This window comes from Macaca mulatta, chromosome 9 (assembly GCF_049350105.2).
Source record: "Macaca mulatta isolate MMU2019108-1 chromosome 9, T2T-MMU8v2.0, whole genome shotgun sequence".
NCBI classification, from domain to species: Eukaryota; Metazoa; Chordata; class Mammalia; order Primates; family Cercopithecidae; genus Macaca; species Macaca mulatta.
The window spans coordinates 101,497,216-101,513,987 of record NC_133414.1 but is presented as its reverse complement, the minus strand read 5'-3'; the positions used below and the strand labels follow the sequence as shown (position 1 = coordinate 101,513,987).

Sequence of the window (16,772 nt, the reverse complement as noted above, 5' to 3'; positions counted from 1 at the left end):
TAATTATTAATCTAGCATCAGATCTGCTACAGCATATGTGGTTTCTTAAATCACTGGATAGAGAAGGACCACTTTTTATACCCTTTTGACAGAGATTACATATAGCATTCAGTGTGGCATACAAGAATGGGACTGTGGTGAACACAGAGATGCGCCACTCACTTGGCCTTAGCTGCAGGATGTACAGTCAGCAGAGCCTGCAGCTGTCAATTCTTAGGTCCTCCTCACCTGCAGAAAGCTGCCTCTCCCAAGAGCACACCCTTGGGCGTAGAGGGGGTACTCACCACCAATGACTGATTGAGGATGTGCATCAGGGCTGGACCATTTCATCTGGAATTGGCTGAGAATTTGTTAGGCCTGCATTGCAGTTTGACCTCTCTGCCTAATCCTGCATCCTTTGCTTTCCTTCTACAAGTGTTGATCCTTACTATATGCCCTGCATGCCAAACTTCATCCCACCTTTTGCTGGGACTTAGAATTTAGCTCACCACACTGTTCCATTTTCGCTTTCCTACCACTAGGATCAACAAAAAAATTATAGGGCCCAGTGCAAAATGAAAATGCAGGGACCCTTGCTCAAAAAGCAGGGGGAAATGCTGTTAAATGTACTAAAATAGAAAGCTTTTTCCTTTCTTCAGTGGTCTCTTTACATTTTTCACGATGTTTAAATTTGCTATTTAGTGTTATTCTAAGTAAAGTAAATGAGAGTGTGAAATAATTAGAATGAATTGACCATACATCTTTATGTTATGCAATGTCAGCTTTAAATGCAAATATGAGTCTTGAACTCATATATGGAATCACTGAAGTCACACAACTCTTATTTTGTAGCTCATACATACTTACTTCATTTTCCATCAGAACAATAGAAACCCTGCACAAAACTAACTCAACTGTTTTCCTTTGACTTCCTGAGACTTACACATCCTATCGACATTCTCCTACCTTCAGCTTATTGATGAGTAAGGAAGGACTGAAAGGAAATGGAAATAGCATTGGCCGATCTTTCTCTTTCCTTCTATGCCATCACCCTTAGCATTAGTGGTTCGCTAATACAGGGTAGTGATATGAATGAAAAAGGGTGTGATAGGAATCCTTGGTCCTTTGTGATTCTTAGAACACCACTGCCTTCTTTCTGCATTTGAAGCAGGTTTTGGTTCAAAAGGAAAGCATAGCCTCTTGGGGCTGGTAGACACTTCATTCCCTATCCCCAGGCCTGCTAAGTTTTAGATGTAACACACTTTCCTCATACTGGCTTTGAGTCTTAACTGAACTCTCTCGAATCGTGGGCCTAGCAGAATACTGTGCTTATGGGACATCTCTAACACTATGTGTGAATGGTGGATCACAGAGCTGCAGAAACACATATTGCATGTATCTTCTCTGCTTACATGAAGTCTCCTTTGTTCCATTGCACTGCACGTATGAAACACAAATTCAAATATTAAATTATTAAGCTTGTAATCCCAGCACTTTGGGAGACCAAGGCAGGCGGATCACCTGAGGTCAGGAGTTCGAGACCAGCCTGACCAATATGATGAAACCCCGTCTCTACTAAAAATACGAAAATTAGCCGGGCATGGAGGCACGCATCTGTAATCCCAGCTACTCGGGAGGCTGAGACAGGAGAATCGCTTGAACCTGGGAGGCAGAGGTTGCAGTGACCCGAGATCACGTCATTGCACTCCAGTCTGGGCAACAAGAGTGAAACTCTGTTTCAAAAAAAAAAAAAATTCAGTCAGTGACAGCCAAGCATTAAATCAAGTTTCATACTTCTAAGTGCCAGGCTCTATGTGACTGTGTAGGCTGCACTCCCATGAAGTTGGCCCTGCCTAACACAGCACTCTTGTTTATACCTGGTTCTCTCCCTTCTTCTCCAAGCTCTTCACCACCTACTTTCACATCCAGCAGCAACTGGAGAGGAGAGGGAGAGTGAACATAACAGGTTACTATGGATTGTTAAAGCACGATTAATTGGAACTTAGCTCCAAAGAGATTAATAACCTCTTATCTCATCCCCAAGCCACAGGCCTGATTTCTTCCCCTGTTATCACCAGGCTATAAAAGCTTCCTACCTGAATGAGGACACCATGCTAATCCATATAAGGCTCTTCCAAGTTGCACAGTGATGCAAACTATTGCTTCTTGTTCACATGTCTTTCTCTAAGTAATTAACTATTTTTCAATGTAAATATTTCCTTCTCTTCCTCTGCACATACACACATACCCACACATATATACACATTTCTGGTTACATAAGAAATCATGTTTATTGTAAAGTAATTCAAAATGCTGAATAAAGATTAAAATAATTATTTCTAATCTCACTATTTACATATAATGATTAGGTATATTTTAGTGTATATGCTTTCAGGAAATTTTCTTTTTTTTATTATACTTTAAGTTCTAGGGTACATGTGCACAATGTGCAGGTTTGTTACATATGTATACATGTGCCATGTTGGTTTGCTACACCCATTAGCTTGTCATTTACATTAGGTATTTCTCCTAATGCTATCCCTTCCACATCCCTCCACCTGACGACAGGCACCAGTGTGTGATGTTCCCTGCCCTGTGTCCAAGTGTTCTCATTGTTCGCTTCCCACCTATGAATGAGAACATGCGGTGTTTGGTTTTCTGTTCTTGCGATAGTTTGCTCAGAATTATGGTTTCCAGCTTCATCCATGTCCTTACAAAGGACATGAACTCATCCTTTTTTTATGGCTGCATAGTATTCCATGGTGTATATGTGCCACATTTTCTTAATCCAGTTGATCATTGATGGACATTTGGGTTGGTTCCAAGTCTTTGCTATTGTGAATAGTGCCACAATAAACATATGTGTGCTTGTGTCTTCATAGTAGAATGATTTATAATCCTTTGAGTATATACCCAGTAATGGGATTGCTGGGTCAAATGGTATTTCTAGTTCTAGATCCTTAAGGAATTGCCACACTGTCTTCCACAATGGTTGAACTAGTTTACATTACCACCAACAGTGTAAAAGTGTTCCTGTTTCTCCACAACCTCTCCAGCGCCTGTTGTTTCCTGACTTTTTAATGATGGCCATTCTAACTGGTGTGAGATGGCATCTCATTGTGGTTTTGATTTGCATTTCTCTGATGGCCAGTGATGATGAGCATTTTTTCATGTGTCTGTTGGCTGCATAAATGTCTTCTTTTGAGAAGTGTCTGTTCATATCCTTTGCCACCTTTTTGATGGGGTGGTTTAATTTTTTTCTTGTAAATTTGTTTAAGTTCTTTCTAGATTCTGGATATTAGCCCTTTGTCAGATGAGTGGATTACAAAAATTTTCTCACATTCTGCAGGTTGCCCGTTCACTCTGATGGTAGTTTCTTTTGCTGTGCAGAAGCTCTTTAATTTGATTAGATCCCATTTGTCTATTTTGACTTTTGTTGCCATTGCTTTTGGTGTTTAATCATGAAGTCCTAACTCATGCCTATGTCCTGAATGGTATTGTCTAGGTTTTCTTCTAGGATTTTTTTGGTTTTAGGTCTAATATTTAAATCTTTAATCTGTCTTGAATTAATTCTTGTATAACGTATAAGGAAGGGATCCAGTTTCAACTTTCCCCATATGGCTAGCCAGTTTTCCCAGCACCATTTATTAAATAGGGAATCCTTTCCCCGTTTGTTATTTTTGTCAGGTTTGTTAAAGATCAGATGGTTATAGATGTGTGGTGTTATTTCTGAGGCTTCTGTTCTGTTCCATTGGTCTATATCTCTGTTTTGGTACCGGTACCAGGCTGTTTGGGTTACTGTAGCCTTGTAGTATAGTTTGAAATCAGGTAGGGTGATGCTGGCAGCTTTGTTCTTTTTGCTTAGGATTGTCTTGGCAATGCAGGCTCTTTTTTGGTTCCATACGAACTTTAAAGTAGTTTCTTCCAATTCTGTGAAGAAAGGCATTGGTAGCTTGATGGGGATGGCATTGAAGCTATAAATTACCTTGGGCAGTATGGCCATTTTCAAGATACTGATTCTTCCTATCCATGAGCATGGAATGTTCTTTCATTTGTTTGTGTCCTCTTTTATTTCATTGAGCAGTGGTTTGTAGTTCTCCTTGAAGAGGTCCTTCACATCCCTTGTAAGTTGGATTCCTAGGTATTTGATTCTCTTTGAAGCAATTGTGAATGGGAGTTCACTCATAATTTGACTCTCTGTCTGTTATTGGCATATAGGAATGCTTGAGATTTTTGCACATTGATTTTGTATCCTGACACTTTGCTGAAGTTTTTTATCAGCTCTAGGAGCTTTTGGGCTGAGATGATGGGGTTTTCTAAATATACAATCATGTCATCTGCAAACAAGGACAATTTGACTTCCTCTTTTCCTAATCGAATACCCTTTATTTCTTTCACTTCCCTGATTGCCCTGGCCAGAACTTCCAACACTATGTTGAATAGGAGTGGTGAGTGAGGGCATCCCTGTCTTGTGGCAGTTTTCAAAGGGAATGCTTCCAGTTTTTGCCCATTCAGAATGATATCGGCTGTGGGTTTGTCATAAATAGCTCTTATTATTTTGAGATACGTTCCATCAATACTTAGTTTATTGTGAGTTTTTAGCATGAAGGGAATGTTGAATTTTGTTGAAGGCCTTTTCTGCATCTGTTGTGATAATCATGTGGTTTTTGTCTTTGGTTCTGTTTATATGATGGATTACATTTATTGATTTGTGTATGTTGAACCAGTCTTGCATCCCAGGGATGAAGCCAACTTGTTCTTGGTGGATAAGTTTTTTGATGTGCTGCTGGATTCGGTTTACCAGTATTTTATTGAGGATTTTTGCATCAATGTTCATCAGGGATATTGGTCTAAAATTCCCTTTTTTTGTTGTTGTGTTTCTGCCAGGCTTTGGTATCAGAATGATGCTCACCTCATAAAATGAGTTAGGGAGGATTCCCTCTTTTTCTATTGATTGGAATAGTTTCAGTAGGAATGGTACCAGCTCCTCTTTGTACCTCTGATAGAATTCCGCTGTGAATTCGTCTGGTCCTGGACTTTTTTTGGTTGGTAGGCTATTAATTATTGCCTCAATTTCAGAGCCTGTTATCGGTCTAGTCAGGGATCCAACTTCTTCCTGATTTAGTCTTGGGAATATGTGTCCATGAATTTATCCATTTCTTCTAGATTTTCTAGTTTATTTGCGTAGAGGTGTTTATAGTATTCTCTGATGGTAGTTTGTATTCTATGATAGTAGTTTGTATTTCTGTGGGGTCTGTGGTGATTTCCCCTTTGTCATTTTTTATCATGTCTATTTGTTTCTTCTCTCTTTTCTTCTTTATTAGTCTTGCTAGTGGTCTATCTATTTGTTGATCTTTTCAAAAAACCAGCTCCTGGATTCATTGATTTTTTTGAGGAGTTTTTCTTGTCTCTGTCTCCTTCAGTTCTGCTCTATTTTAGTTATTTCTTGCCTTCTGCTAGCTTTTGAATTTGTTTGCTCTTGCTTATCTAGTTCTTTCAATTGTGATGTTAGGGTGTCAATTTTGATCTCTCCTGCTTTGTCTTGTGGGCATTTAGTGCCATAAATTTCCCTCTACACACTGCTTTAAATGTGTCCCAGAGATTCTGGTGTGTTGTGTCTTTGTTCTCATTGGTTTCAAATAACATCTTTATTTCTGCCTTCATTTTGTTATTTATCCAGTAGTCATTCAGGAGCAGATTGTTCAGTTTCCATGCAGTTATGCGGTTTTGAGTGAATTTCTTAATCTTGAGTGCTAATTTGATTACACTGTGGTCTGAGAGACAGTTTATTGTGATTTCTGTTCTTTTACATTTGCTGAGGAGTGGTTTACTTCCAACTATGTGGCCAATTTTGGAATAAGTGCAATGTGGTGCTGAGAAGAATATATATTCTGTTGATTTGGGGTGGAGAGCTCTGTAGATGTCTATTAGGTCTGCTTGATGCAGAGCTGAGTTCAAGTCCTGGATATCCTTATTAACCTTATGTCTTGTTGATCTGTCTCATATTGACAGTGGGGTGTTAAAGTCTCCCATTATTATTGTGTGGGAGTCTAAGTCTCTTTGTAAGTTTCTAAGGACTTGCTTTATGTATCTGGGTGCTCCTGTATTGAGTGCATATATATTTTGGATAGTTAGCTCTTCTTGTTGAATTGATCCCTTTACCATTATGTATTGGCCTTCTTTGTGTCTTTTGATCTTTGTTGCTTTAAAGTCTGTTTTATCAGAGACTAGGATTGAAACCCCTTCCTTTTTTTTTTCTTTCCATTTGCTTGGTAGATCTTCTCCATCCCTTTATTGTGAGCCTGCATGTGTCTCTGCACGTGAGATAGGTCTCCTGAATACAACACACTGATGACTCTTGAGTCTTTATTCAGTGGGCCAGTCTGTGTCTTTTAATGGGGACATTTATCCTATTTACATTTAAGGTTAATATTGTTATGTGTGAATTTGATCCTGTCATTATGATGTTAGCTGGTTAGTTTTCCCATTAGTTGATGCAGTTCCTTCCTAGCATCGATGGTCTTTACAATTTGGCATGTTTTTGCAGTGGCTGGTACTGATTGTTCCTTTCCATGTTTAGTGCTTCCTTCAGGAGCTCTTGTAGGGCAGGCCTGGTGGTGACAAAATCTCTCACCTTTTGCTTGTCTGTGAAAGATTTTATTTCTTCTTCATTTATGAAGCTTAGTTTGGCTAGATATGAAATTCTGGGTTGAAAATTCTTTTCTTTAAGAACGTTGAATATTGGCCCCCAATCTCTTCTGACTTGCAGGGTTTCTGCCAAGAGATCCGTGTTAGTCTGATAGGCTTCCCTTTGTGGATAACCCGACCTTTCTCTCTGGCTGCCCTTAGCATTTTTTCCTTCATTTTAACCTTGGTGAATCTGACAATTAGGTGTCTTGGGGTTGCTCTTCTTGAGGAGTATCTTTGTGGTGTTCTCTATATTTCCTGAATATGAATATTGGCCTGCCTTGCTAGCTTGGGGAAGTTCTCCTGGATAATATCCTGAAGAGTGTTTTCCAGCTTGGTTCCATTCTCCCCATCACTTTGAGGGCCACCAATCAAACATAGATTTGGTCTTTTCACATAGTCCCATATTTCTTGCAGCCTTTGTTCGTTTCTTTTTACTCTTTTTTCTCTAAACTTCTCTTCTCATTTCATTTCATTAATTTGATCTTCAATTGCTGATACCCTTTCTTCCACTTGATCAAATCAGCTACTGATGCTTGTGCATACGTCACATAGTTTTCATGCCATGGTTTTCAGCTCCATCAGGTCATTTAAGGTCTTCTCTATGCTATTTATTCTAGTTAGCCATTCGTCTCATCTTTTTTCAAGGTTTTTAGCTTCCTTGCAGTGGGTTTGAACATCCTCCTTTAGCTTGGAGAAGTTCGTTATTACTAAAGCCTACTTCTGTCAACTCGTCAAAGTCATTCTCCATCCAGCTTTGTTCCATTGCTGATGAGAAGCTGTGATCCTTTGGAGGAGAAGAAGTGCTCTGGTTTTTCAAACTTTCAGCTTTTCTTCTCTGGTTTCTGCCCATCTTTGCGGTTTTATCTACCTTTGGTCTTTGATGATGGTGACCTACAGATGGGGTTTTGGTGTGGATGTCCTTTTTGTTTATGTTGATGCTATTCCTTTCAGTTTGTTAGTTTTCCTTCTAATAGTCAGGTTCCTCAGCTGCAGGTCTGTCGGAGTTTGCTGGAGGTCCACTCCAGACCCTCTTTGCCTGGGTATCACCAGCAGAGGCTGCAAAACAGCAAATATTGCAGAACAGCAAATATTGCTGCCTGATCCTTCCTCTGGAAGCTTCGTCTGAGAGGGGCATCCGGCTGTATGAGGCATCAGTCGGCCCATACTGGGAGGTGTCTCCCAGTTAGGCTACATGGTGGTCAGAGACCCACTTAAGGAAACAGTCTGTCCATTCTCAGAGCTCAAACACTGTGCTGGGAGAACCACTGCTCTCTTCAGAGCTGTAAGACAGGGATGTTTAAGTCTGCAGAAATTTCTGCTCCCTTTTGTTCAGCTATGCCCTGCCTCCAGAAGTGGAGTCTATAGAGGCAAGCAGGCCTCATTGAGCTGCAGTGGGCTCCACCCAGTTCGAACTTTCAGCCGCTTTGTTTACCTACTCAAGCCTCAGCAATGGCAGGCGCCCCTCCCTCAGCCAGGCTGCAGTCTCACAGTCTGATCTTGGACTGCTGCACTAGCAGGGAGCAAGGCCTCATGGGCGTGGGACCTTCTGAGTTTGGCATGGGATATAATCTCCTGGTGTGCTGTTTGCTAAGACCATTGGAAAAGTGTAGTATTTAGGTGGCAGTGTCCCAGTTTTCCCGGTACAATCTGTCACGGCTTCCCTTGCCTAGGAAAGGGAAATCCCCTGACCCCTTGTGCTTCCCAGGTGAAGCAGTGCCCCACCCTGTTCAGCTCACCCTCCATGGGCTGCACCCACTGTCCAACCAGTCCCAGTGAGATGAACCAGGTATCTCAGTTGGAAATGCAGAAATCACCCATCTTCTGCATCAATCACACTGGGAACTGCAGACCAGAGCTGTTCCTATTCGGCCATCCAGGAAATTTTCTATTTACATAGACTGTTTTTACAAAATAAGTTCTTACTGTATGGACTGTTTGGTAACTGACTTATTTTTTACTTAACACTATATTGCAAATTTATTTCCAAATCAATACATACAGATCAACATCATGATTTTTAAGACGTACTATTTTATTTTATTGATATGCCATAATTTATTTAACCAGTCCTTTATTGATGAACAGTCACATTAGTTATGATATTTGGCTATTCTCCAGAATATATCCTCTTATATATCTATTATTATTCTATCCCTCAGAATTTATCATTTTATATACATATATATAATTTTATAGACTAAACTAGTTCTCCAGAATATATCCTTTTATCTATCTATCTATCTATCTATCTATCTATCTATCTATCTATGAATCAATCATCAATATCACCTGATTATTTCCTTTATATAAATCCTAGAAATGACAATGCTGGTGATATATAATTCTTTATTGTCAAATCTTAATTTGTATAATAACCTCTTAGAAGAAGTTAGCAAAATACAAAAACAAATAAGAATCCATGTTCTTGACCTGCTTTTGTTTCCATAAAACCTTCTTTAGAGCAGTGGTCTTCACATCTACTTGGCTTTAGTATAGCCCATGTGGTGGTTGAACACTTGTTCTTCTTGTTCTCCAGCATGGCCCAAATGGTCAACTTCTGATTTCCCACTTATTATAGTCTAGCAATTAAAACCCTTGGAGACAGGACCAGCTAATTGAACCAGGCATTTTAAGTTCTGGCTCAAATGCATGCTCATTCACTTTTTGTATAAAATGCCTGCATTGTATTTTTCAGATGTATCTCAATTTTTTTTGTGGAGTTCCAGACATACTTCACTCAGGATTACGCACAAACGGCATGGATCCATTCCATTGTAGATTGTGTAACCATGCTCTGTGGTGAGTATCACTTGCTAGGATAGGGAATTACTAGCCACTGTTGAACTGCATATGACAATGATGTTCCACTGACTTTGATTACCAGTTTTTCCAAGTAGAAGGGCTACATTAAAAACTGGCCAGGACTATATAATATAAAGAAAAGATCAATCCTACCTTCAGCCAAAACCAACCAGACTTGCTCTTGTAATTAATGGTCTTCGCTGATGTCAGGTAGAACCGTTAGATAATACACTCAAAAGAACCCATAAGATTTGGTTCTTCCATATAGCGATAGGATGCTGAACATTCTAGAATCTGTACTGATTTTGGAAGCAATTTACAGTATATGCTTGTCTTCTCTCTTCCAAATGCTATGGCCTTCTCATTCTCCAGTTATGTAAATGGTTATCAATAGTACCATGAGCCATTTCTATACAGTAATGAGTGCCAACAGTGTTGTATCACATCTCAAGTCTTGGATTGCATTCTGTTCCTTTCCCAAGGACTTGACATTTGGCTCATGGATTTCATCTTTATCATGTATAAATCTTCATGCTTACAGAAGTATTGGGGAAGGATAGGATTATGTCATCATGAGATAAACATATTCATTATGGGTGTAATTTCATTCAAGAAACTCCAAACGTGTTATATAAGGTATATAGGGTGTTCTAGAAACGTATGGAATTAACATTCCATCTGTGTAGTAGAGGACAACAGACTTGGCATTTGTTTAAAATAAATTTCACACTCACATTATTAAACTGATGTCTTAGAGAGTTTCTAAGATTAAATCAAATTGTTTTTAGCTTAGACCCACTTAATCCATTCATTTAAATGAGTTCTGAGTATTTTAGGAAATGTTCATCTCTTCAAGCCATGTCTTAGTGGCAAAAGGGAAATAATACCTGTATTCAGTAACTCATAGTACCATTTTATTCCATTCTAGGTACTGACTCATATTTCTTTTTGGAAAAAAATACACATACTCAGGAATCAGTTAAATTGTAACTGAAATGTATAATATTTGTTTAGTTGGGGGGAAGCTGAGAGCAGTTCTAAGACTAAAAGCAGATTTCATGAGAAGGCTAAATCAACTCTACTCTTTCAACTAATAAGAAGGTCTTAAGGGATCAAAAAATCATATATTTGAGTTTTAGAGCCTGTCTTTTTTTTTTAAACCACTTGATTTTCAGGGTCTCATTATTAGTCACAGCATTTGCATCAGCACACCAAAGAAGCCATGCTTGTCTTCTCAGAGGATAAAGGTGACTCATTTCCCTCATTTCTATCTTTTGGAGGATATTCATAATCTGCCAAATAGGGAGAAATGACCTTAGGTGACCAATATGGTCCCAATGACTGTGTGAAGCTTTGAGTAGGGTTATGTCAGAAGCAACATATTTAAATTCTATGCAAGATCAAGAGGCCTGTTGTAAGCAATTACCATATACCTACCTCCTCGCCTTGTAACATAATATTAGAACATTAAAGTTCAGAGTATGGATGAGAGTCTGCAGAATCACATGTGGGACACCCATTGGGAACGGATCTGCTCTGTGATGAACAGAGAAGCTACCAGTTGAGTTGGCCCCCAGTTTCAGTCTGATCGATACGAAAATGATCATACTCTTCAAACACCTAGAAAATCAGCTCTTCTGATCTTGCTACTAAGAGTTACTGATGTCAGCATGAATTTTTCCTTAGAAGGAAACTCACATGCCTTCCTCACCCATCACTCCTGCCATTAGTCAGAGAGACCCAAAGAGTAAGGGGCAGAAATAACCTCACAATCAGTGTTAGGTGCTCTTGTTGGTGACCTTGGGCCATGCCATATACCCCTGAACTTCAGTTCCTTTTTGGCCTCTTCTGGCTTTACTTAATGTTCAATGAGCCTTGAGGTCAACATAATTCTGATACACTGGCTGGTAAGCCACAAATCGAGTGAGACCAACCAGAATGTCACCATGTGCATGAAGCATTTTGCTTAGATTTTCTGGGCTTTGATATCTCAACTACAGGGCCTGCTGAAGCCTGAAAACAGGGCCAGATTGTGAAACTTGTCTATGATCTCTCTCCCTGGTCTTTTACTGCATAACACTGCTGGTCACATGGTGTTATCCACTTTCTTTCTTCACCAATTAATTGTCACCATTATTGCTAATGATATATGATCAACACTATAGTAAGCATCCCTGTGCAAGTGACATGTAATTTAGAGAAAGTTGATCCACTGTTTAAAAAGCACCTTACAGTCCTGCCAGTATGACTATAATAGAATGAAGAGGAATGAGCCTTGAAATGCAGGTCAGGAGACTTGAGTTCTATTCCAGCCCTGCTGCTTATTGTCTGTGGGACCGTGGACAATCACTTCCTTTCTCTGGGCCTCAGTTTGCAAAGCTGCAGAATTAATAGGGTGGGCCCAATGCTTTAAAGGTTCTCTGCTCTGTCAATGCCACATCACAGCCTTTTCACAGTGCCCTCAAGGTCTTTCTGTTGAACCTATTTCTTATTGTTTTTGAAGCTCCACTTGGGAGTGTTGTCAGTAACCATTTATCCTGTCAAGTGGGAATCATGCTGGGTGGCTTGCTTGCATCTACCGGACTCATCCTGAGCTCATTTGCCACGAGTCTGAAGCATCTCTACCTCACTCTGGGAGTTCTTACAGGTAAGGGCACTTGGTACCACCTGTCTCATGCCACTCCATCCAGGGGGGTCCAAGCACATCAACAGAGAAGTAACTCATAAAATATTCGTTTTGTTAGATGTATAATTTAGTTGACCTAGCTTATGTTTACCTACCTAGCAGTTAAACAGAGCTGGAAATGAGATTATATTACCCTAATGAAAATGCATCTCCACTTTAATTCAGCCAGATGGTAAAAGCAACTGCAGCTTTCTCTTTGGAATTAGTGTATGGCTGAGATTCTGTACTCAGAAGAAACAAGATATTACCCAGGGCAACATGAATTTTCAGCAATGGTCATTCTTCCAACCATTGCCAAGACATTAAAATACTATTGACAGTCAATCTGAGTTGCTCCTGCTTTGTAATGAATATTGCTGTCTAATAAACGGGAGTTTCTAATTTTAAAAAAGCCCTTTATTGTGAATATTCTTATATTACACATTCTTTCTCAATGCTATAACTGTAGCAAATTATAATAAATCCCACGGGTAAAAAACAATATGTACAGTCAATAAATCACACTTACAGAGACGGCATAGGATCAAGATGAGTTGGCTGTGGGACTGCAGTAGGAGTTTGCCCATCACTCAAAGGGGTGTGGAGAGTAGCGCCAACTCCTGTCTGGGCATTGTGCCATTGGTGTGGCGTGAATAAGGTCAATAAAGGATGTAACCTCATAGTGAGGCTATAAATTTGGCTGTGTTAGCTAAAGAAGGTACATCCACCCCTAATAACCCAAAGAACCTGACTGCTGCTATGGTGACCAGTGGATCCCAGTTTACCAGGCACTGTCCTGGTTTTAACACTGAAAGTCCCACATCCAGAAACCCCTGAGTCCAGGCAACTCTGGGTTGCTGGCTACCCTACAGTGCAGATGAAAGCAGGAGCTTCAGAAGGTGATTCTCTTTTTCCTTCTCTGACATTCTAGTTGCCATAAAATCCAGGCTCAAAGCCCCTCAGATTTTCTTTACTTAAGAAGTCATAGAAGTTGATCCTTTTTTATTTTTTTGAGACAGGATCTATCTGACTCTGTCCTCAGGCTGGAGTGCAGTGGCACAATCTCAGCTGCAACCTCTGTCTCCTGCGCTCAAGCCATCCTCCCCCTTCAGCCTCCTGAGTAGCTGAGACTACAGGCGCATGCCACCACACCTGGCTAATTTTTTTTTTTTTCAGAGATGGGGTTTTGCCATATTGCCCAGGCTAGTCTCAAACTCCTGAGCTCAAGTGGTCTGCCTGCCTCGGCCTCCCACAGCGCTGGGATTACAGGCATAAGCCACTGCACCCAGCCCAAAAGTTGAAGGTCTCTAGAAAGCTTTCTAGAGCGTCAACATTTGTCTGCTGACCTTAAGAGATATTTTCACATATGTGAAAATATACATTGCTATGTTCACATATAAAATTGGTATAATGTTTCCCAACTATGTAAAATTACTCTGGAATTTTCATAGTTGTATATGCTATTTGAATCCAAATTCCAGCGTGGTACAGATTGTCAGTGTTGTGTCTTCATAGGCAGTGAAGAGTTGAGGCAACTGTCTGGATTATTTAAGTTAAAAAATGGAGGAGGTGATGAGTTTCTTTGGTTGACATTATCCAGATTTTCTACTGAATTCCAATATAGTTCATATAATGCTTTTTATGTTCTTCATTTAACTTTGTTTATGAAGTCACATTTCCTTAAGTGTGTTCTCCCTAAGAAGAAAGTCATGTATATTCTACATTTGCCAAATTGTGAATGACTGGTGAGGGGAGACTCATTTTAAGCTTGGTGTAAAAAGCAGCTTTAAAAGCGTTTAATGAGAGGTCAGATTCTCTTTAATATGAATCATTGTATTCTGAGATATCATTGGCTGTTTATAGTACATCAGCACTCATAGAGTTCTCTTTATCCTCAGGTCTGGGATTTGCACTTTGTTACTCTCCAGCTATTGCCATGGTTGGCAAGTACTTCAGCAGACGGAAAGCCCTTGCTTATGGTATTGCCATGTCAGGAAGTGGCATTGGCACCTTCATCCTGGCTCCTGTGGTTCAGCTCCTTATTGAACAGTTTTCCTGGCGGGGAGCCTTACTCATTCTTGGGGGCTTTGTCTTGAATCTCTGTGTTTGTGGTGCCTTGATGAGGCCAATTACTCTTAAAGAGGATCACACAACTCCAGAACAGAACCATGTCTGTAGAACTCAGAAAGAAGACTTTAAGCGGGTGTCTCCCTATTCATCTTTGACCAAAGAATGGGCACAGACTTGCCTCTGTTGCTGTTTGCAGCAAGAGTACAGTTTTTTACTGATGTCAGACTTTGTTTTGTTAGCCATCTCCGTTCTGTTTATGGCTTATGGCTGCAGCCCTCTCTTTGTGTACTTGGTGCCTTATGCTTTGAGTGTTGGAGTGAGTCATCAGCAAGCTGCTTTTCTTATGTCCATACTTGGAGTGATTGACATTATTGGCAATATTACATTTGGATGGCTGACCGACAGAAGGTAAAATTCGTGAAACTACAATTGGTTCCCCACCAGGGGACTTTAAGCCTTGAGTTTCTCCTCAGCTCCTTACCCTGTAGAATACCTAGGTCTGAATAATGTTAATAAGTCTGCAGTATCTGAAGGCATCTCCCTTGCTGGTTCTTCTAGATCAGAGGTTGACAAAATTTTCTGTAAAGGGACAGATAGTAAACATTTTTGGCTTTGTAGGCCAAGTGTTCTTCATCACAACTATCCAACTCTGCTATTATAGTACAAAACAGCCACAGACAATATGTAAACAAAAGAGAGTGGCTATGTTCCAATAAGACTTTATGCACACTGAAATGTGAATTTCTCTTATAATTTTCATGTGTCACAAAATATTGTTCTTTTGATTTTTTCCAACCATTTTTAAACGGAAAAACCATTCTTAGTTCACAGGTAGTACAAAAAGAGGTCGTGGGCCAGATGTGTCTAAATTGCAGAAGCCTAGGGTAACTACAGGTTCTGGTGGTAGATTTAATTCCATCCCAAGACGAGTCAGTCCTCAAGCAAGGCAACTTCTGGCTGGGTGTGGTGGTGTTAGTTTATTTTGAACCACTCCTGACTGGCAATGGAAAAAGGAGCAGAATCCAATTCAGGCAGGAGGGCCAGGTGCAATGATAACACATTATCTGTAGCCACATATTTATGTTTGACAATGCAAATTGCAAATAATTTCCTTGTAATTGTAGGCTTAGAAACCAAAGTTATAAGAAATCTCTGAAGTAGTTTCTTCAGCAAATGCTCATCTGTTTGGACTGAAGAGTGCAGGCTACTTATATTCTCCTAAATGGTGAACCATTCACACTTGAGATGTGACTTGCAGAGCGAATACCATCATGTAGCTTCTCACAAATTATGTTTTTGGCAATTAATCAGGATCCAACTGCCATTCTCCAGTGTTATGAATATGATATTTAGTATTAATTTGACATTTGTAATGGTTAAAGAAGAAGGAGAAGAGCAAAGAGTACCTATTTTCACAATCAAATAACTCAGCAAGAAGCAGCCAGGTGTAGGTCTAATGGAGGCATCTCTAGTCTGAGGCATACTAGACCTAAGTTCTTGCACTGGCTCTGCTCCTTATTAACCCTGTAACCTACAGAAAGTCACCTAATCCTCAGATCCACATTGATCTCTCTCTGTAAAATGAGCCAGTGCAATATTTGCCTGTTGACCTTATTACTATTTTGTGAGGTTCAAATGAGGCTGTGAGTAGAAAAATGTTTGTAAAGCATAAGCTGTTGGAGCTGACATTATACAGAGTCTTTGAAATAATTCATATCATAGATGGGTTTGGAGTTATCTGGAAAATTAATGGGAATACCACTAAGACTTTGTCCTAGTCCAAGACCTCCATCATCTCTGGCAAACCATTTTAATGTCTTTGTATTACAGTTTCCCCTTTGTGTAACCACTTGGGTTATTGCGTATTTATATACCAATGGATAACATATCTAAAAGCATCTAATAAGGTAGACTGCTAGGAAAATTACCCTCCTGACCCTTTACGTCAAGCTCGTCCAACCTGCAGCCCATGGGCTGCCTGCGGCCTGGGATGGCTTTGAATGTGGTCCAATACAAATTTGTAAACTTTCTTACAACATTTTGAGATTTATGCACACACTTTTTCTTTCTTTCTTTCTTTCTTTCTTTCTTTCTTTCTTTCTTTCTTTCTTTCTTTCTTTCTTTCTTTCTCTTTCTTTCTTTCTTTCTTTCTTTCTTTCTCTTTCTTTCTTCCTTCCTTCCTTCCTTCCTTCCTTCCTTCCTTCCTTCCTTCCTTCCTTCCTTTCCTTTCCTTTCCTCTTGCCTTTCTTTTTTTTCATCAGCTATCATTAGTGTTAGTTTATTTTATGTGTGGCCCAAGACAATTATTCTTCTTCCAATGTGGCCCAGGGAAGCCAAAAGATTGGAGACCCCTGCTCTACATTTTATTTCACGACTACTTTCAGAGTAACCCTGTGAGATAAGTAACCTTTCCATTTTATAGCTAAAGAAATTGAGTTAGGCAGGCAGTGGGTGGCAGAAATACTTTTAATATTCTACCTTTCTAATTTTGAAGCATATATTCTTTCTACCACACCATGCTTACTGGGGAGATGAATTCTTGCATTTGTAAAAAGGAAAGATAGGA

The 16,772-nt window shown here is 39.8% G+C and overlaps 1 protein-coding gene across 3 annotated transcripts in view; it reads left to right on the top strand.

Annotated features, from left to right (window-relative positions):
* Nucleotides 1-16,772, top strand: part of SLC16A12 (solute carrier family 16 member 12) — a 102,108-nt gene that overhangs the window by 79,086 nt on the left and 6,250 nt on the right. For all 3 annotated transcript variants that reach the window (XM_001086787.5, XM_015147653.3, XM_077946743.1), the window contains exons 3-5: nucleotides 9,365-9,468; nucleotides 11,975-12,118; nucleotides 14,035-14,614. In XM_001086787.5, the coding sequence (XP_001086787.3) occupies nucleotides 9,365-9,468; nucleotides 11,975-12,118; nucleotides 14,035-14,614 (828 nt within the window). The remainder of the gene's footprint in view (nucleotides 1-9,364; nucleotides 9,469-11,974; nucleotides 12,119-14,034; nucleotides 14,615-16,772) is intronic.